At 41.3% G+C, this 21,795-nt stretch overlaps 1 protein-coding gene across 1 annotated transcript in view; it reads left to right on the top strand.

The window, feature by feature from the left end:
- The window catches only part of RNF43 (ring finger protein 43), a 44,705-nt gene extending 30,329 nt beyond the window's left edge, over positions 1-14,376 (top strand). Inside the window, exons 4-9 of the mRNA XM_070946321.1 lie at positions 914-1,045; positions 3,652-3,753; positions 5,334-5,489; positions 6,775-6,877; positions 10,479-11,900; positions 14,333-14,376. Of these exons, the coding sequence (XP_070802422.1) occupies positions 914-1,045; positions 3,652-3,753; positions 5,334-5,489; positions 6,775-6,877; positions 10,479-11,900; positions 14,333-14,376 (1,959 nt within the window). The remainder of the gene's footprint in view (positions 1-913; positions 1,046-3,651; positions 3,754-5,333; positions 5,490-6,774; positions 6,878-10,478; positions 11,901-14,332) is intronic.
- The last annotated feature ends 7,419 nt before the right edge of the window (positions 14,377-21,795 follow it).

Here is a 21,795-nt window from a genome sequence, read left to right as displayed (position 1 = left end):
CTGTTGTGACACATTCTTCATGGAGCTGCCTTCAGAAGTATTTAGAAGCATCAGTTGGTCCAGAAAGCAGCAGCACGTGCAGAATTGCATGCACCATGATCCTCCCACATAACACATACAGTAGCTACGTGCTCTGCAGTGACTCCAGCAGGATTTTGGTTGCACTTCAACAGGCTAGTTATCTCTTTTAATGCGATGCATGGCATGGGGCCAGAGTAATTGAGGGACCACCTCTCCCCAACCGGTTTTGCCTGACCCACTAGATCTGGTAGAATGGGCATGTTCCTGGTCCCCTCAGTGAGGCAATTTCACCTGGTGGATCCGAGGAAGCATGTCATCTCTGTCATGGTTCCTGCCATATGGAACATCTTTGCCCCTAAATATGGATGACCCCTAATCTTACTAACTCTTCCTTCAGGCATTCAGGCCGGGCTGTTAGTTCTGAAGCTCCAGTGTCGATGTATAGGATGGGTATCTTAAGATATTAATGAGGAAACGTTGACCTGGGGTGTGGGTGTGTTTGTTACAACTGTTGATATTTTGCATTTTATGTTTGCTGTCCAGCGTTTCATTGGATAGATGGGTGGCCTTATAAATTCATTAAACAAGCTCAGTGTATCACTAGCTAAATCAGAAAGGAGTACCGTTTGGATTTCAAGGCAGCTTGATGGTCTCACCTGGTCATTAGGATTGCCTTCTTATCACTAAACTGACTGTTAAGCAAGCAGCTTTCTGGGCAATACCATATGACTCAATGAGATTTTAAGATAGCCATCTTCCCAATAGAGATGAGACTTGAATCCAATACTTGCTGAAACATGCTAAGGAAATGATTTCCAGGTTTCCCCCCAAACCGAGTGAGTGTTTTGTAGAATGGTCCAGAAAACCTAACTCATATTCCATCTCTCTACAGTTGAGGAAGCCTCAAGAGCTGAGTCATCCTGTTGTTCTGATCTGGGGCCACAATGCTGAACTTCTCATGAGAGTGGTGAACAATAACCGTGAAGCCCATGTGAAGATTGAGGTGAAGGAAATGCCAGCTTGGGTAAATAAGTTTTTTTTCTTCCCTGGATTCTGATTGAAAATCTGAAGTCATTATCACAGTAATGTTGATTGCGTACCTATACTTTTACTAGCCCCAGTTTTCTCCATTTTATCATAGACAATTTACAGCAATTAGCCATGGTTCTATCTCTGCTGCACTTTTGTCTCCTCTTTAGCTTAGGACAGGGGTGTCAGACTCAAGGCCCACGGGCCACATTTAGCCCCTTTGGTGCTTAGATCTGGCCTGCGGGACTGCCCTGGAAACAGTGAAGGACCAGCCCGCGGTGCCTCTGTGCAGCCCTCCTCTGTTTTTGGCCACGATGGCCTCCTGCAGCCCTCTGCCTGCAAAAATGGAGCTTGGGGAGGCCGCGTGCGGCCCATCCAGGCTCTTTTTTACTGGCAGAGGGCTGCAGGAGGCCATTGCAGCCAAAATCAGAGCCCGTTTGCTGGCAGAGGGCTGCAGGAGGCTGTCACGGCCAAAAACGGAGCCTCAATGAATGATGTCGAGCTGGCTACACCCACCCTGGCCATGCCCACCCCCGACCCCCCAAGGTCAGACACAACCCTGATTCAGCCCTCAATGAAATTGAGTTTGACATCCCTGGCCTAGGACACCTTTCCTCAAATTAATTCCTCTTCCAGAGGTGTTTGGCTATAACACCAATCCCTCTCCAGCCAGCTTTGATGTAAGGAACTGCTGACTGGGGAAATTTAGCTAAGGCATATTTGTGATATTTATGCTGCTGATTTTCATATTTTTCTATTCATCCTTTCTTCATGCCTCAGTTAAATTTAGCTGCTCTAAAGGAGGTTTCTGTTTATTTTATCTATCTACTATCTTCTTTGACCTGCACCTCGGTTATTCCCAACTTAAGCTATTTTTTTGTTTTCATATCAAAGCTGTCAAAAGATGCCACTAATCCTATCACGGTGCAGATTTGAATTGTGAAAGAGTTTGACCCACTCTTCCTCCTTTTTTCCTGTTGATTTTCGGCTATTATTTTGCTTCTTTGGCTAATGGTCCTTGATTTTCCTCAAACCACTTGTTGAATGCTTTTAGTCTCTGCTGTGGCCATTTACTTTTGAAGCAAAACAGAAATGTAACTGTAACAAACTGAGTTTGTTTTTTGCTCTTTTTCTTGGAAATGTCAGTTAGTTTTATTTTTTTTAAATCAGTTTTATTGCCAAATCCGCACATCTCAGTGTTTTTTGTATAATTAGCCCTCAACTTACAATTATAGTTGAGCCCAGAATTTATGTTTCTAAGTGAGAAATACCACATATTAAATCTGAGTTTTGTCCCATTTTACTTTTCTTGCCACATAAGTGAATCACAGCAGTTGTTAAGTTAGTAACACAGTTGTTAAGTGACTCTGGCTTCCCCACTGATTTTGCTTGTCAGAAGGTCGCAAAAGATGATCATGCGACCCCAGGACAATGCAACCGTCATAAATATGAACCAGTTGCCAAGCATCCAAACATAAATGGGGATGCTGCAATGGTCGTATGTATGACAAATGATCCTAAGTCACGTTTTTCAGTGCTGTTGTAACTTCAAACGGACACTGAACGAACTGTTGTAAGTCGAGGACTACCTGTATTATCCTCATGTTTTTTTTCAGTCCCAGTTTTGCTGATTTCTTTTTTCTTGCTGCTGTATCTGAAAGGTTTCTTTTGGTTAGCACTTTTAGGTGAGCTAACGCCCTAAACTTTGATTCCTTCACTTTAGGTAGTAATTCCATCTTCCCAGTCTGGCTCAATAACTTATTTGTTGCAGACCTGTTGCAATCATCTTTTTGCCTCATGTCCTGTTCTTTGTATTTGTTGTCTTAGATGTCTTTCATCTAGACGCCTATCAGTCTAGCTTTCAAGCTTCTTACTCTGGAGAACCACTCAGTCCTATCTTAATAGTCTTTTCTTTGTTAATGTGTGAGCTTTTATTGCATTCTTGCTTAGTTATAATACTATCAGATTTTTTTTTCCCCCTGTAGTAAATCTGTTGATTGGGAGTAGGATTTGTTCTTAATAGTTTTCATTCCTATTTCCTTATTTGTTCCTTTTGTACTCAGATTTCTCATTCTTTATCCTTTCTCTTCTCTGCTGATATCCCTCATATTTCTAGCCTTAATCCCCTTTATATTTTTATAATTCCTTCCCAGTAGTTTTTTTCTGTATCTTGAATTTAAGTATTATTTTTATGTTGATTATATGTATCCATATTTGATATTTCTACATATTTCTGTTATTTTCTGCCTAATCATCACCATCTGAAACTTAATATTCTAATGTGGAATTTCTAGTTATTCCAGCTTAATCTAACCTTTTCTCCTTTACTTCTTTTTGCATTAGCAATATTTATGTATCTTACTTTTCTCCTGCATGTTACCATGATATTGTTTGATTTCCTGCTCAGATGAATTATATGGTTTAATCAAATTATTGACTAAATTATAGGATGATGTAATGTAAACCAGTGAATGCTATGGGTATATAGAGATTTGAATTGATGCTTAATCACCACACTATTGTGATTTGTTTTGGCGTATCATGTGAGGTTGCCCATTGGAATAAATGGCAGAGCTCTAATCTCTTGGGTCTTCCCAACAGCCAGATTACGATGTTTGGATACTCCTCACCGTTGTGAGTACCGTACTGGTCATTGTTGTAATCTTCTTCGTTCGCACTCGTTGTCAGCCAAGCAGAAATCAGGTAAGAATTGTTTAGTAGTACTCCATCTGATATCGAGTGTCCTCAACCCTTCCAGAAAATGTTCCTCTCTCTGATAACATTATTAATATTTTGCTTAATATTTCCTGGTGATCCATGAAAATCATGAGAGTCTTTGTATGCAACATAAGTCCCCAATTTGAACTATAGGCTTTGGATGTCAGACACATATTTTTACAGTGGCACCAAAAACTCACAAAGCACAAGAACTGGGTATATCACTCCAAACCTATAATAGTACAGGTAGTCCTCAACCTATGACCACAATTGAGCCCCAAATTTATGGTGCTAAGTGAGAAATTTTTTAAGTGAGTTTTGCCCCATTTTACGGGTTTTCTTGCCACATTCATTAAGCGAACTCCTGCAGCAGTAGTGGGTTTTAAAATTTTTTACTACCATTCCTGTGGGCGTGGCTTGGTGGGTGTGGCATGGCTTGGTGGGTGTGGCAGGGGAAGTAAAATCTCCATTCCCTCCCCAATCCAGGGGAAGGTTACTGCAAAATCCCCATTTCCTCCTGATCAGCTGGAACTTGGGAGGCAGAGAATAGATGGGAGCGGGGCCAGTCAGAATTTTTACTAACAGTTCTCCAAACTACTCAAAATTTCCGCTACCGGTTCTCCAGAACTGGTCAGAACCTGTTGAAAGCCACCTCTGTCCTGCAGTGCTTAAATTAGTTACACAGCTGTTAAGTGAATCTGGTTTGCCCATTGACTTTGCTTGTCAGAAGGTGATAAAATGGGATCCCCTGACACTGGGTCAACAGCAACCATCAAAAATGTGAGTCAGTTGTCAAACATCCAAATGTAAATCACGTGGGGATGCTGAAATGGTCATCACTGTGAAAAATGGTCATAAGTCGCTTTTTTCAGTACCGTTGTAACTTCGAACAGTCACTAAGTGAACTGTTGAGGACTATCTGTACCTTATTTAATATTGTACTTAAATTTGTATCATTCCATTTCTGGAGACTGTGAGCAGCAGGTTGCTTTATATCAGGCTTTTGGTACAGAAATTGATTTGATCTGATATAATAAAGAGGTTTTACAGAAGGATTTTATGGGGATTTTGAAAAAGTAGCTGCCTAGTGAGTTTAGCTATTTATTTATAAATTTATATACCATCCAGCTCCCAACAACTCTTTTAATAGTCATTTACTGTATAAGGAAAACTAAATTCTCTTCCTGGTCTGACTCAGCCTAGCTTCCCGGCAGAAGACCAAAGACTAAAGAGTCGAGGTTTTTTGTCTGCATCCTCCCAACCATATCTGCCATACATTGTACTGCTACAAAAGTTGTCAGGATTCTCCTGAAATTCTCATAGGTGAGTTGCCATTGCCATTGCCATAGCAATGGTTTAGCAGCACACTGTAGGAAGATACGGCTCCCTAAAAAATTTCCTGTATTAAGCAAGAGAGGTTTGGTTGAATTAGGTTGCCACAAACCCCTTTAACTTGGTCATCTATTTAAACTGCAAGGAAATGCTGACTGTTGTGGCCCATATCAGCTGGGCAGGAGGTGAGGCCTTGGAAGATTCCCTCCCTCTATTTTCTCATCCTTCCTCAGACGAATGTGCAGGAAGCGACCATGCAAGCCATCAACCGGCTGGCCATACGGAGGTATCAAATCCCTCATCGGCATGCCCCAACGGGGGACTCTGTTAGCACCTGCAGTTCTCCTCCCATATGTGCAATCTGCTTGGAAGAATTTTGTGAGGGGCAGGTAAGCCGACATTTCTGGGTTTGGGAGTTCTCTATGTAGATCAAATAAGCAAGGCCTTTCAGAGTCCCCTATGGTGAGGGAGAAGAAGAACGCCAAAGCCTCCTGTTTTGAGAGCAAGGTGAAAACCAAGTCTAGCCAATCTGTGGATGAAATGATAAAAAACATGGCTTTTTACATGTGCATTCTATATTCTAGAGCAGGGGTGTCAAACTCGATTTCATTGAGGGCCACAAAAGGGTTGTGGGGGCCCAGGGTGGGCATGGTCAAGGTGGGCGTGGCCAGTTTGCCATCACTCATGTTGAGGGCACCTGTGGTGGCCCGATATCTCTGCCAGCGATAACAGGCTCTCGAGCTACATTTCCAGCTGCGACGGCCTCCTGCCGCCGTCTGCCAGCAAAAACAGAGCTCGGGAGGGCCGCCTGTGTCCCTCGCATGTTCTGTTTTCAGCTGCAATGTCCCCCCTTTTTGCTGGCAGAGGCACTGTGGGCCGGTCCTTCTCTGTTTCCAGGGCAGCTCCAAGGGCCAGATCTAAGCGCCTTGTGGGCTGGATCTGGCCCCCGGGCCTTGAGTTTGACACTCCTATTCTAGAGTCCCTTAGTGTGCACTGTGGAGTGCTCTTGCATATATTATTGGATCTAATTATTATTTATTTCAGATTTGTTGTACTCCACCCAGAGTCATGTTTTCTTATATGGATGGCTATATAAATTTGAAAAATAAATCTAAAATGCATTTTAGTGCATTTTGCACATGATGAAAACAGCATTGCACTGCAAGTTCTGTCCCCTTTGGGTAGTATGATGATATAATGCATGTAGAAAAAAGTCATATGTGTGCTAGAAGGCTGGTTGGATCATCCTGATCACCCTTTCCTCCCCACTGAGATCAGTCTGGCCCCATCTGTGAACAGGAGGAGGAGCAATGTCCAAAAATAAAAAATCTTTGTAACTATGAATTAATGCCTATTTTAATTTTTCCCAATCATTCAACTATCTTATTTTAGTGTTTATAAATCATCATTTTGTAATTTTTTTTACCCATAGACTAGATTAAAAACACACGAAACCTCAAATGAGTAGTGAGGTTTGGGACATGTTTTCACAAGACTTTGATTCCTAAACCTCATTACTTGTTTGAAGTTCGGAGATTTAACCACATTCCCACCAGACCTTTCCAGTGAGATATGCCACAAGAAACAGGAGACTGACCCACCCAAATCAAGATTGTTCCTTCCTTTGAATCTAGATTCTGCCTTCCCATCCCATTGCCTTTTCCTACTTTACAGGAACTACGGATAATCACCTGTTCCCACGAGTTCCATCGGCAGTGTGTGGACCCTTGGCTCCAGCAGCACCAAACATGTCCATTATGCATGTTCAACATTGTTGGTAAGAGCGAGCAGAAACATCTCTGAGAGTAGTAGTTAGAATCAGGCATGCTGGATCAGTCCTAAGACTGCACTGTGTATACCATCGGCAATCAAAGTCCTTTGGGAAAGCCCCAAATGGATGAAGGGCACAATTCTTCCACAGTTGTTCTCGAGACTCAGGCATCAGAATTCAGAGGTATTCTACCTAAGAGCATAAAGATTCTGAATTTTTTAACGAGATCTGTAGCAGGGGTGAAATGCTCCCGGTTCAGACCGGATCGCCCGATCAGGTAGCGATGGCAGCGGGTGGTTCGGAGAACTGGTAGCAAAAATCCCTGCCCCCTCCCCATGCCCAGCTGAGCCGCGCAATCATCAGAGGCTTTTATTTTTAAAAGCATTTTTTCTACAACCTCTTCGGCCAAAAAAAAGCCTCTGATGATTGCGCGGCTCAGCTGGGAAGCTTTTAAAAGCATTTTTTTAAACAACCTCTTCAGCCGAAGAGGTTGTAGAAAAAATGTTTTTAAAAGAAAAAAAAGCTTCTGCCGATCAGGCAACTCAGCTGGGATCGTCAGAGGCTTTTAAAAGCATTTTTTAACAACTCTTAGACCAAAGAGGTTGTAGAAAAAATGGTTTTAAACGTTTTTGTTTTTTTTTTAAAGTTGGCCACGTCCACTCAGTCACATTAACACACACACCCCTCCCAAGCCATGCCCACAGAACCGGCAATAACAAATTTTACATTTCACCACTGATCTGTAGCCATTAACTCAGCTGAATTCGGTTGAATGAATCTCATCTAATTTCTTGAACTAGAAAGTATAACAGGAACTAAATGGGGCTGCCATTGCAGGCAATTTGGAGGCAACAGTTGGTGCAGAATACAGTAGTCAGGCTGCTATTGGGAGAAATACCAAATGTGATTTCTGTATTTGATAGTCAGGTTTGGATCCAATTCAAAGTGTTGGACATGACTTAGAAACCCTGCGTGGCTTGGCAGAGGGTTATCTTGGGGACTGTATTATGCAAAATATGTATACTATTAGGACTTCAGAAGAAAGTTCTGTTTAAGATGCAGTCTCTGCAAGATTGGAGAAAGCCATATACTAGAAAGCAGGTCGTTTTTTTAAGTTTTATTAGAATTTTTGAATAGAATAAAAGTATACACATTTGAAAGAAAAATAAGAAAATGAATTCAAATATGAAAAAGAGAAAATAAAAGCAGGTCTTCTCTATGGCTGCCCTCAAATTGTAGAATGTATTGTCCCACTGCTTGACATTCAAGAAAGCAAGAAAACTTTTTTTTTTTTTTAAATGGGTGTTCTATACTTAGTTAATGTTTTAGCTAAAAGACTGAAAGGGCATCCTTAGTAAATTCCATGAGACGTCTTTTTTTTTTCTGCTGCCAAACAAGCTTTATTAAATGGTCTATGTTCCTGAAGAGTTTGTGGAGGCAGTTCCAAAAATATTAGTACCTTTGTATACCATTCCAAAAATCCTGTTTGCCAAGGTAAAGGCAGGATATGACCTCATATCATAGACTATAAGCTGCCCCCCCCTCCCCAAAGTTGCCCTGGATTCTGGACTAACATAATACTGAATAGGTGAATTACTTTAAATTCCTGAGCTTTGTAATCCAGTCATCAGGAAAATGAAACACCCACATTTTGCAATACCCACATTGTTCTATCCGTTTTGACTGCCCAGTGACAGTCTTCTTGTATGGGAGAGGAAGATGGTATTTCCCAGAAGCATTCAGATTATTTGAAGCCAAAGTATTTTCACATAGCTTCTGTATGGTGTAAACCCTGTTAAATTATAGAAGTTTTAATCTCTATATGGAAACTTCTCTATAAAACTACTATGACTGATCTTCTTGAGTATTATATTCAAAAACTGCAAGTTATTTCTATAAAGCAGACTCTGTAAAATGGGTCATGTTATCTAGAATATTTATTTCAATGCTGTTAATGGCTGTGGTATATTTATCAGATTTCTCAAACTGCCTACTTCTTTTTTTACATATTAAATCAACATGTAGACTTTTAATTTTAATTTTCAGATGTAAAGAATTCTCTGTCTTATCCTCAAAACCTTGTTTCACCTTACCCTCTGCAATTTTTACCTGCACAAACTCAGTCTTTCTGAAAGTGGTAAATCCTGAGAAAGGGCTTTTAAATAGATAAGCAACTCCATGTAGCTTCCTATTACTTTCTTACTAGCTCTCTCTTGTGGCTCAGAAATAATTCTGGCTTTTAGCTGTACTTGGGCCCTAGACAGTAGTGGGATTCAAATAATTTAAGAACCTGTTCTCTGCCCTAATGACCAGCTGGATAGGCGTAGCTCGGTGGTCATGTGACCGTGTAGGCATGGTCAACTCAATGTCACTCACATCGATGGATGCTTTACCTTAGCTGTTACAATGTAATAAGGGTTAACCAGAGAGGCAGTTTCTGTAAGCAAGGCAATAAAGATTAAGCTAGAAACAACACCAGAATGTTTCCTTCCTGCCTTCCTTACAGGATTAGCCCTATAAAGTGGGAAAAAACAAAATAAGATTTCTTCCAACAGCTGGTTCTCCGAACTGCTTAGAAAGTTAACAACCGGTTCTCCCGAATAGGTGTGAACTGACTGAATCCCACCACTGGCCCTAGACCTTTGACCATTCAGATGACAGTATAATTCTTCCTTTCTTTGCCTTGATTTCAAACCCATAACCAACTGAAAAAAGGCCAAGAGTTTTTCACTTGCCAGTTAAGCATTAAAGCAGTCAAAAGATGGTGGAAGACTGAGACTCCAAATTTAGCATCTTTCTATTACAAATGGGAAGTCAGTTTCACATAAGATTCCAATCACTAGATACAAAATCAGCATAGTAGTAACACCTTTCTCTTGTTACACCATCTTGATTATTTGTTTGGGTTCTGAATCCCTCATGAATGCATAGAAAGACAGAAAAGGGTCAGGATAAAGTTAGATTGGGCTGCTCCAGATTTTTTTAAAATCTTTTCTAAAAACTAAAACTAAATAAAAAAAGGGAAACAGCCATCCAGCTTCCACAAAGGAAGCTGAGAAACTAGTAAAATTAACTGCTCCCAATTTGATGAAGCAGTTTTGTTCTTTGCTGATTTGTCTGCTACCGCTTTATCAGGTATTTATTCAGGCACTGCTGCAGATTAACAGTGTTGTGGCATTTCCTGGTAGGGCTCGGAGAGACCCGTGGCTGAAATTGTGAGAGGCACCGCATATCAGTGCAGAACCATATTAAGATTGATGACCTAATGGTCTGACTCAGTATAAACTTTCATTTGTTTGTACTGCTATAGTGCTGAGTTCATACTGGAGGCTCCACACATGTTGAGGTCAAACTGCTGCAATAGTTAGTTCATCAAGAAACAGGTTGGCTGAAGAGAATCTGGCTGCCCAAGTTGAAGATGTTGGTCATTACCAGAACACAGTGAGATCCTGCATTTTACTTCCAAATGAGACATTGCAAACTCATTTAGATAAAAAGATGGCTGCTAGTCCTAGAGAAGATTTTTTTTAAAAAAAAAATTACCATACTGCATGATTAGGATTCACAAAGGCTTAAGTCTCTGCTCAAAATTCATTTTCTTTTCCAGATCGGATTCCCCCTACTTTACCTAGGCAATCTCGTGAGGACCGACACAATTCTGGATCTAGACAGAGGCCTCATTTATTCCGGCAACGACCCGGGCGTGCCTTATACCACTTCTCACGAACTGTCCCTCAAATGCCCTCCAGGAACTGCTCTTCAGTGGCCTCCCGTGGCCACCCTTTCTTCCACTCTCCTGAACTCTCCCAGTTGGATTTTGGAACTATGCATTACTTGCCCTATAGGCCAATTGGCTTTGAGCCTTGGTGTGGCCACCAAGCGCCTCTCAGCAGAAGCTTGTTACGTTCTCAGCATCACCTGGAGTCCCCAGTGTGTGAGCCAGCCCTGCCCTCTCATAGGCTGTGTCTGCTTCAACACCAGCCCTCTTGCCAAGGTCTCAGGGCTCCCCTTGCAGCTCAGATAAATCATGCTGTTCCTTTACCTCGAGGAATTCGCCACGGGAGGCATCACCATCACCACAGTAGTGGTTCTGGGGAGAGTTATCTTACAGAACCCAGTGGATACCTTCCTGATGGCCCTGGTAGTGATTCCAGTTCAGGTCCTTGCCATGGCAGCTCCAGTGACTCCATGTTGAATTGCACTGACGTCAGTCTTCAAGCTATCCATGGCAGTTGCTCTACTTTTCATAGCTCCCTGAGCAGTGATTATGATCCGTTCACCTTTTGTGGCTCAGAGAAGCTGACCACCGAAAACAAGCAAGATTCTTCTTCATCTGGGAAGGATTCACAGCTGCAGTCGGTAGATTCAAGGGTAACAAGTAGAGCACAACTAGCCAGTAATCATGTCCACTATCATCACCATCACCACAGGCATCACCATTATGGGCAGAAACCTTCCAGCTGTCCAAGTGGCAGACCAAACCAAGAGTCTAACCCACGCAAGATGAAATATTCCAGGACAAAAGTGGTACCAAAAAGGACAGAGAAAATGCAAATGCTAGATCTTTCTAGGCAAGGACACACTGAACTGTATTTGGCAGATGGGTCTGACATTAGCATGACAGCCAGTAGCCAAGCTGGAACTATTGGACTGTGGGGTACTCAGAAACACCATGCACAAATCCATCCAGGTAGGAGATGGAAGTGTCCTCTTGAGACGTCACCAGAGGACTCCAGCACAACCCTGGAATGCAGAATTGCTAGCCATCCCGGTGGTTCTTCTAGAAACCAGGGTTCCTCAGAAATTCAACCTCTTTTAGTAGGTGGTCCTCCTGCACATAATTTTGCAGCATTGCCGGAGGTATCAAAATGCCTAACTCCATGTTTTACCATGGAGACCCAGGAAAAGAGGGACATGCTGGGACAATTAGATTGTAAACACACATTTCCAGAAGAATGTTCAGACATGGATGCAACAAGAAGCAACACAAGCTCTTACCTCAATAATAGAGTTCTGCAAAACCTTCAGGGTAAGTTTGAACCTTTAGAGTCTTATATATCTTTATTTTCCAGGATCATTTCACCTCTATTTTCCATCTGCAATATGTAGACGCAGTACTTTTGAACACCTTGTTACGACTGCTCTAAAATGTATGTCAGGCTTCCCCCATAGAATTCTGGGAATAGAAGTTAGTTTGTTAGTAAGCTTTAGTACAATCCTGGCTTTTAGAGGATTGTATTCAATATAATATGAATGGGATGGGAGCTTTTGATCAAAGATGCCAACACCTTCAGTTTGTGGGAACTCAAGCATGACATGTTTTACTCATTCTGCACCTTCTCTCTAGGAATCAGCACTTAAACTTCCTCTCCGATGACAATACTTTCAAGTATTGCAAAATGGAAAGCTTATTATTAGAGCATTTTTTGATAAAGGAAGCATACTCCAGTGATATGGATATAGGAGATTTATCTACATTGGTTGGGTATTGGACTAAATGATTTATAAAGTAGCTCCCAACTCAGATTATGCTATTCCATCTGAAATGTTGCTCCTGCTGTGAATTTACTATTTGTATAAAATTTATCTTTGTATGTTTATCTTTTTGTATAAAGTAGCTTGCAATAGAGGTAGTGCTTGACTTACAAGTGGTCTAATTACCATTCACAATCACAAGGCCCTCAGAACTTCCAACTATTGTAAAACATTGCAATGCCCCTCCTCCCAGTCACATGACTGCATTTGGGGCATTTGGCAACCTGTTGGCATTCATGAGCTGATGCCAAGTTCCCTGGAATCATGTGTGATTGCTATTTGCAATCTCCTCCGCCGGTTTCCTCAGAACATCAATGGGGAAGCCGGGAGGAAACATTGCAAGTGGAGGGGATTTGAGCTCTGTTCCCCCAGCATGCAGCAGTGAAATCCAGCCGGATGTATCTGGCTCGCATGAACTGGTAGCATCATCGTCAGGATGCTCTGCCCACCTGCCGGGACGTGATTATGTCCCGTTTTTGACCCTCTGTGCATGCACTCCCGAACCGGTAGCGAAGGTAAGTGCATTTCACTGCTGCCAGCATGCCAAAGGAATTCCCCTCCTCTCTGTGCACTGGACGAATGGACTTCAAAGCTGGTGAAAACACTATTGAATGCCAGTATTCTGAAAAGCTCAGAACACTGCCGTTTGATAGTGTTTTAGCAAACACCATAGTCTCCATCACTCCAGAGGGAAAAATGCTAGCGAACGCCAGGATTCTGGGCCTTTCAGAATATTGTTTCCTAGCGCTTTAGTGAATACTATTGTTTTTGCCCCTCTGGAGGGAAAAATGTTAGTGAACACCAGCATTTTGAGCCTTCCAGAGCAATAATATTGGCTAGGGTTTTCTTTTTGCCAGATTTGAGGCCATTCCTTCAGTGTGCTGAGAAATTAGTCCATCGGGCTCTGATTAACAATTCCCACAGTCACTTAAATACTGCAACTGGGAGAGCTGGGATTGCAGTCACTAAACAAAATGATCACATGGCATCTTGCTTAATGACTCCAATAAAGGAGAACATTTATAGCTCAGGGTTGAAATAAGGGGTCCTTGGTGGTCTCTGAGCCTGCTTGTTTTCTTGCAACGTTTCATTACCCTAACTATTTACTAGCACTGATGATGTTACTTAGTTAGGGTAATAAAATGTTTGCAAGAAAACAAGCAAGCTCAGAGAGCACCAAGGACCCCTGCTTAATGACTGCCTCACTCAATGACCGAGATTCTGGGCACAATTCTGATCATAAGTGGAGGACCACCTGTTTATTATAAATATACAACAAAGAAGAAAACATATATCCAGTACGCAATATAAATTTAAATATCAACATTTGGTAGGTCTACGTGTCTGTCAAAAACAATGACAAAAGTGCTATAATTTGTGGGTGGTTTCATGGTAATTAGAGATATTCAGAAACAAGGAATTTGTCAAAACAGTTTAAATACTGGGTATAATTTACTGCTCTTTCAAAAATGGGTGGATAGATTTCAAACTGAATTACTAGAAATGGCCCTAAAGCTTGGAAACTGACAAACAAACTTAATGGCTATTCAGAATCAAATTTAACCTCTGATAATGGTGACAGCTTTACAATTGAAAAGAAAAAAAATAACCTTAATATTCCCAGGTTTCAAAACTTTTATGACTTTGAATTGTGCCTGAGAATGGATTGAAATATGCCATAAATGCATTCTCTTTTGTTTAATTTTCTATCTATGAAATGAGAACAGTCTTGACATGACTGTAATGCCATGTCTTCAGTGTCCATTTTCTCTGTTTTTCAACTTCTTTGTAAGACCAAATCTAATGAAGATGTAATCTTACTTAAAGGTTTTATTTAAGTCTCAGTATCAGTTTAGGTTGCAGTTGATCAACATAAAAAAGATCAATTTTCTCAATCTAGTTGCTTGGTTTTTTTCTCAATTACAGGATCTACAGAAGATATCCCCAATGTGTATGAACATTCAGTTTGATGTGAGGTGAACTTTACTCTATCAGACAGCCTAAGAGAAGAGACAGAAACTCAGTGAGAATGGGCTTTCTTACAAACTCTTCATGCCTCTTTCGTTGGCGTTGCAGTACTTAAAATCTTACTACATTTTCTGTCCAGACAATTCAACCCACAAGTGGTCACCTGACTGTCAGAACTATAAGCTGCCAATGTCACTTGCATTGTTTTGGGAAGCTGCCATCTTGAAGATGTTTTCATTTGTTGCAATGGAGGATCCTTACTGTTCATATTGTTCCTTAAGGAGAGTGGAATGAAATCATTTAAAATTTTTAGGGGGAAAAAGAGCCACCATAAAGTTGATTTACATTTGCTTTTCAACTGCAAAATAGAATGCAGGAACAACCCTACACTTTCACCCCATTCCAAGAGCATATATGATATATGCAGGTTGAAATTAGACAGAGGAATCATTCCATTTCTTTTCCTGCTATTTTTTTTCCTTCTGATGTGCCTATGAGTCTTGGTTCAAGATGAATGTAGTTTGCAAGATCCAAACTCTCTTCCCCATCCTCAGCAAAGGGAGTATTGGAAGTCACTCTGGTTCTGTCTCGTAGGAATGTTGTTACTGTTCAATTTGTCAAGAAGTCTAGAAGGTGCATATCTCCCTCCCTTCCAAATACTGTCAGCTACATCAGATAATAACATGGGAGAATTTCAAATCTGCTGCATGTGAATTACAGCTACTGGCTGTACTAACTTAAATGCCTGATCCTTGAGAAGCAAAAAGACCTAATAGCACTAATTGATGGTTATTTTATTTCTGACCATGTAGAAAACTCAGTTGAAACATGGCAGACAGGAATATTGCAGGATGCCATAAGTCAGTGATGGCAAACCTTTTTGGCACCCAGTGCCCAAACTGGAATGCGTGTGTGCATGCGCCGGAGCACTGGAAACCCAAAGACCAGCTGGCTGGTGCACGCATGCGCACTGGCCAGCTGGTCTTTGGGTTTCTGGCACTCCGGCGCGCATGAAGACCAGCTGCCATGCCGGAAAGCAGAAGACCAGCTGGCAACAGCGCATGTGCCCACAGAGAAGGCTCTGTGTGCCACCTTTGACACGCGTGCCACAGGTTCGCCATCACAGCCATAAGCTAACATCTGTTAACTACAGTACAAAACTCTGTGTAAAGTTCTCTACACATCTTTCAGCCCTAGATTGGTACTGATATGGAGGGGAGAGTGTTTTCAGAGGCTGGATTTGGACCAAGAATCTTTGTGCCTAACTTCTTAAAATTGTCAAAAAAATAAACTACCACCACCACCCCAGCCTCAAAAGAGATGCCCAGACATTTCTGAGTGTCTTTGCCATTTCAGTTTTTCTGAGTAGCCCTGATCAAAGATTTAAACCCTTCTTTTTCATCCTCACATCCAACACTCTGTTACTTCACAACATATCCCACAATATTATTTTCTCCTCTTCTTCCTCCTCCTTCCTCCTCCTCCTCAGTATCCAATTGTGAATAGGTAACAATTCCGATCTGAAGACAGTCATGCTGCACTTTACATGTGGAAGACAAAGAGCTGAAGTTTGTGGAATTAGAGTTAATATTTTCAGGTATCTTTTTTTTCCTCTCTGCTCTGAGTGAATACAGGCAAGCGGTTTAGTAACTGGTACGCCTAAAACACCTCATCCTGAGGCATAATTGAATAGCAATGCTGTGATAAGTTACTAATTGGTAAATGCAACCTGTTGTCAAACATCAAGCTTTGGGATACTAATATGGTACTATTGTGAATATGGGAAATTAGAGATCTAGCTAAGGACATTTTTCTGATTTAAAATACTCTGGCATTTTAGGTACATCCAGACACTGATTTAAATCTGACTGAAAATAATCAGCTTGCTTACCAAGCTAATAGTCCTGGATTCTCTGGGGAGAAACTGTATCAATTGAATTGGCATAAAGAGTGATATAAATCTTTACTTTAGATATACTCAGAATCTCACTGAATATACAAGACTATTAACTCCTGAAGCATTGCAAAGACATTCACCTATTGGGTAAGATTTTGAATGGGACATAGAATGAAAATGATTTATGATTAAAATGATTCCTTTCTAAAGAACCTGCCAAAGGTTAAACAGATTACAGGCTTTTTGTGAGGTGAGCAAGGAAACCAAGAGGTGCGTACTTATTACTGTCACTTTCCTCATAATGCATTGCAACTAATGAAAGAGGACCAATTTGGCCAGAGATGTATCTTTAATTTTTTTTAGGATTAATGGAAATGCAAAATATATACTCATTTCATATTTGATAAAATAACGTAAGGAAAGTGTTGATCGGGCTATATGCAGCTGTGATATTAATGAACTGGAGATAGAAAGAGGGAGAAGAGGGAGAGCATGTTTGGCATGCAAAAAGTAGCAAATTCAAATCATAGCATTTCCAGGGTGAGCTGGCTAAGGTCCCTGATCTATAGTGCTTTCCAAGATTTAAATCAGAATTGCTGAGCTACCTGGGGTTGATAGCATGATAGTGTGTCTGGGAATCCTGGTGATTAAAATCCTACGCCAGAGGTGTCAAACTCAAGGCTTAGATCTGACCTGCAGGACTGCCCTGGAAACAGTGAAGGACCAGCCTGCAGTGCCTCTGCCAGCAAAAAAGGAGCTCTGGAGGGCCGCGTTAGCACTCGAACCACCACAGGTGCCCCCGACATGAGTGATGTTGAGCTTGCCACACCCCCTTGCCCCCTTCCACAAGGTCAAACACAATCCTGATGCGGCCCTCAATGAAAATGAGTTAAATACCCCTGTCCTACGCCATCTGGAGAATACTAGGTTGAGGAACTATTATAGGTGATAATTGATGAGACAGATCAGTAATTAATAACAGGTTAAAAAAAAGTCCCTGAAAATTCACAGAAATTGCTGATGGGTGGTTTGTACATCCTTTGATGAGTAGTCATCCAAAAATTGGATGTGAACTTGGAGACATATTCATGGAAAAAGAAGGTTCATGGCATTTAGGTGTTAGAAAGCTGTAAATGCAAGAAAACAACATTTTATGCAAAATAGGGAGTTCAGTCCTAAAATATATTAAAAAGCATCACAGGTAAGAAAGCATTGTATCATAGGATAATGACTTACGTTACTTTGGAAGAGATTTATGTTCCTCTTGGGTACAGAACAGGAACAGAGTGACCAGATCTTTTTATAAAGGGGTGCCCCAAGTCACAGGTTGTGTGTTCTATAGAGCTACCACTGCCTTATTAGTGAGATTCAATGGGATGTTGTCCACCACACTGCATAACAGGAAGAGCACTGTACATTCACAGTGATTCTTTTTCCTCAGCCCTCCCACTATCATCACCACCCCTAAATCCAAGAAAATTACACAGAAAGAAGCCCTGTCCTATTATCTCATTCTTACTGACTTTAAGACATGGACCCAACCCCTCTCTCATACTTCAAAGTTACACATTTGGGGGAAAGTACTAGTCTTTTCAGGTCAATACACAATTTCTTGTATGCTGGGAGTACCTCAAATGGAGCAATTTAGTGGCAACTATAAGAGAGACTAGAAAAACTGGAATTAACCTTGCTGTATTTTTAGACTTAAGCACTGGAAAATGTTTCAGGAGCAAAAATAGCACTCATTTAGATGTTCCAGAACCTGTCAGAAAACATCTGAAGACTAGGCACCAGTTTGGCTGTAGTTCTGTTTCAGTTGGAGTCAAAGCACAAGCCATAGAAAGGATGAAAAAACTTACTCCACAGGGAAACAGTGAGTCAGTGAGAACACATTGAGTAGTTCTTTTCCTTTCAGCACCTTCTCCTTCAAATTTCTTGAGCTGCAGTTGTTCTGCTCCTTCCTCCTGGCAACCTCAGACCCTTTGAAATGTGAATAAGGAATTTATTTTTATACTTTGTAATTACTTTTTTGAATCTACTTTTCAGGCACTTGGGTACTTTTATAAACCAAAAGGGAAAAATTATGTTTATGTACATACATATGCAAAACCAAATATTTATGTCTAAGAGAGAGAGAGAGAGAGATTGTTTGAATATGGGGACATGCTCAAATCTATTTATTTTGCTAATATATTTATCCACGTGTAAAGCTGTTCATGTGGCTGTTATTTTTTTTTTCTGTATAAAATCATGGGTGCCTATGTTCAAGAGATGCCTCTTCCTGTTTATTTGTCAGAAATAAATTTTTTTAAAATATCTATATGCTGGTTTGTAATGTACATGAGAAATAACACTGGAAGGAAATTTGGGTATGGTTTTGATGGGTTTCCTTTAGTACTTCCTAGATTATATAGGAACAGTCGTAGCCTATGCTTGTTTCTTGAAAAGCAAGTTTGTGACAATAGGAGACTGCAGCAAAACAGCATAATCCATGAGGCTGCCACATTCCTATCATCAAGGTATATATGAAAGAAGTTTCCTGTACATTGCATGGTATGGTCAAAATCAGTTGATAACACTGATCATCTACCTGAATTGGGTTCTCATTTTGCTTCTTCTCCATGGTTATTATGTGGGAATGCACTGGTGATCAACTCTTATTTTGAAAGCTTGGAGACTGGCAGGATTTAATGGGGAGAATTATAAAGCCATTGAATATTAAAACTCTGATAATCCAGATATTTGCTCAGTGCTGGAGTCTAGCAATTAGATAATTTAAGAAAGATTTCTTGCTTTCTGTAGTACCTCCAGTGGAGGAAACATGAAATACGTGGCAGACAATGTAGTAAAGGAGGTCAGATCTAGCACTGTATTTCTGTGGACAATTTATCCCTTTATTTAAAAAGCTCAAGAAAAGTAATCATTAAAAAAATCATAACAAGTATAGGCTTAAAACTCAATGGTGAAATGAACATATGAACATCAGTCCTCTTTATTTCAGTCATAAAAGGACTTATGACAAACCATTCCTACAGAGCAAAAACAGGGAACATATTTTCAAAAAAAAAAGGGATAAATAGCATGCACATATACTATAATGCTATAGATGGTGGCTCCAATGTTGTCTCATGGTGGAGAAGCACTACCCCTAAAGACTGACTCCATGACTTGGAGTTGCTGCTCCTTCTTCAATAGCAGATGGGAGGTATGGCCAGAGAGCCTTTACAGTGTTGCACATGATGCACCAGTTGTGGCCCTATGTATGGTGAGAGGGTTTTGCTAGTTACTCATGCCCCCATCATCAACTATACTACTGAAATTCACTCTACAAAGGGGCTGCCTTTCAATCACAGTGGTCCAAATTGCATTGGCCTGTGTATGTTCATCAGTGGGAGCCCATGGGGACTTTGGAGTGCTGGTGTTAATCAACACTCTTATGCAAGACCCAATCTGGGGCAGTCACTGGGACCAGAGCTTTCAGACTCATGCTGGAGCCCATCCCCAGGGAACTTCTCTCTACTATAATATGTGCTTTGGGTTATTTTATGATCTTAAAACTCTTACAACTTGGCACCAACTTTTCTTCATAAATGCAATATCCAATAGAATTGGTCAAACCTATTTGACTTACCATGCAAAACAACTGATGGATCATGGATATTTCAATATATGCATTCCAATGAAACTACCTGTGAGGTAAATGTAATAGATAAATTCAACATGCACTTACAGCATATACTTACTGCTATACTATTGCAACCTGTGCAATTTTATAAATCCCAGAGGATGTTACCCTAAGCCAGTGATGGCTAACCTTTTTGCCGTCGCGTGCCAAAAGCGGGGGGAGCGCAGCGAGGTCACCCATATTTGTGCCCATACCCATAATTCAATGCACCCCACCCTTGCGCATGTGCCCCCCCTTTTAGCACATGATGGCATAGTGGGCCCAGTAGGCCATTTTTCACCCTCCCCAGGCTCCAGAGGCTTTCTAGGAGCCTGGGGAGGGCGAAAACAGCCTTCCCCATCTTCCCGGAGGCCCTCTGGAAGCCGGAAACAGCCCATTTCCCAACTTCTGGTAGGACCGGAAGGCCCAAAAATCAGCTGGCCGGCGCACACATGTGCACTGGAGTTGAGCTACGGCAATGCTCGCGTGCCAACTGATATGGCTCCATGTGCCACCTGTGGCACCTGTGCCATAGGTTCGCCATCACGGCCCTAAGCGATGATTGAAAGAAATGCAGGGAAGAATTGTAAGCTGCATATAAAAAGCAAAAAATTACAGCAAAGTGTTTATTAAGGATGGGGAAAAAATGATGTGCAAATGCTGCAAAAGTTAGTGGTTTGTGTTGCAAGGACACCATTTCTAAAGTGAAAATGGCTCTGTACCCATGGTACATGAGAAGACATACTAACTGCTCCACATCTAATATTTCAAGGGCTGCCACAGGGAAGAGGGCATTGATTTATTCTCTATAGCATCTCAAGGTAGGACAAAAAGCAATGGGTGGAAGCTTGTCAGAAAGAGATCCAATCTGGAAATAAGGACAGTTCTGATAGTAAGAACTATTAAGCAATGGGACAGCTTGGCTCCTGGAGTCATGGTTGCTCCATCCCTGGAGGTTTTAAAGAAAAGACTTGAACAACCATTGTTCAAGATGGTAAGCCTTGGGCTGGGGCTTGGACTAGAATAGGAGTCTCCAACCTTGGCAACTTTAAGCCTGGCGGACTTCAACTCCCAGAATTCCCTAGCCAGCTTTGCTTTGTTGGCTGGGGAATTCTGGGAGTTGAATTCCACCAGGCTTAAAGTTGCCAATGTTGGAGACCCCTAGATTAGAAGATTTTTCAAGGTCCCTTTCATCCCTATCATTCTCACTTTGGGAAGGATTCTCAGCAGGGCTTCTTGTGATTATTTTTTTTTACAGGATATACAGACTTAACCAGGGCAAAGTGATATTTGAGGTGTCTTGATAGCACCAATTGCCATCAAGTATTTTTCAGGATCGCATATTTTTAGGGAAAAAAATCAGGTTACCTAATACCAAAGTTAATTTCGAATCATTTAAGCGACACACAAAATAGAATTTAAAATATTTAGAACAGAATAGAGCTGGAAGGGACCTTGGAGGTTTTCTACTCGAGCCCCCTGCTCAAGCAGGAGAACCTATTGTTCTATTGTAATTGTTTCAGAACAATTCAGTCCTTGTGTACGTTCGCCAGAGGCAAAAAAGAATTGGACTGTTTCGTACCCAACTGTAAGGGGGAGGTTCGATTTTGGCGCCAAGATCTTTTCCCTTCTCGAAACCTCGCGTGACTACAATCTGTAAAAACCATCGCTCGGTTTCTTAGAGGCGGAGTTTATGCGCCATTCAGGCGCTTGCGCACAAAAAAGCATCGACTAAGGCAACGCGCCATTGCTGAATGACGCCAGTTCCTCGTAGACAGTTTGTGCGCCTGCGCCTCTCAAGCGGTGCAACGAGAGGACTCCCAGAGCGGCACAGAGTACTATAAAACAGGAAAGCCTGTC

Source organism: Pituophis catenifer, unplaced genomic scaffold, assembly GCF_029215685.1.
Source record: "Pituophis catenifer annectens isolate HBS135680 unplaced genomic scaffold, rPitCat1.0.hap2 SCAF_1, whole genome shotgun sequence".
Taxonomy (NCBI): domain Eukaryota; kingdom Metazoa; phylum Chordata; class Lepidosauria; order Squamata; family Colubridae; genus Pituophis; species Pituophis catenifer.
This window is presented reverse-complemented; position numbering and strand designations above follow the sequence as displayed.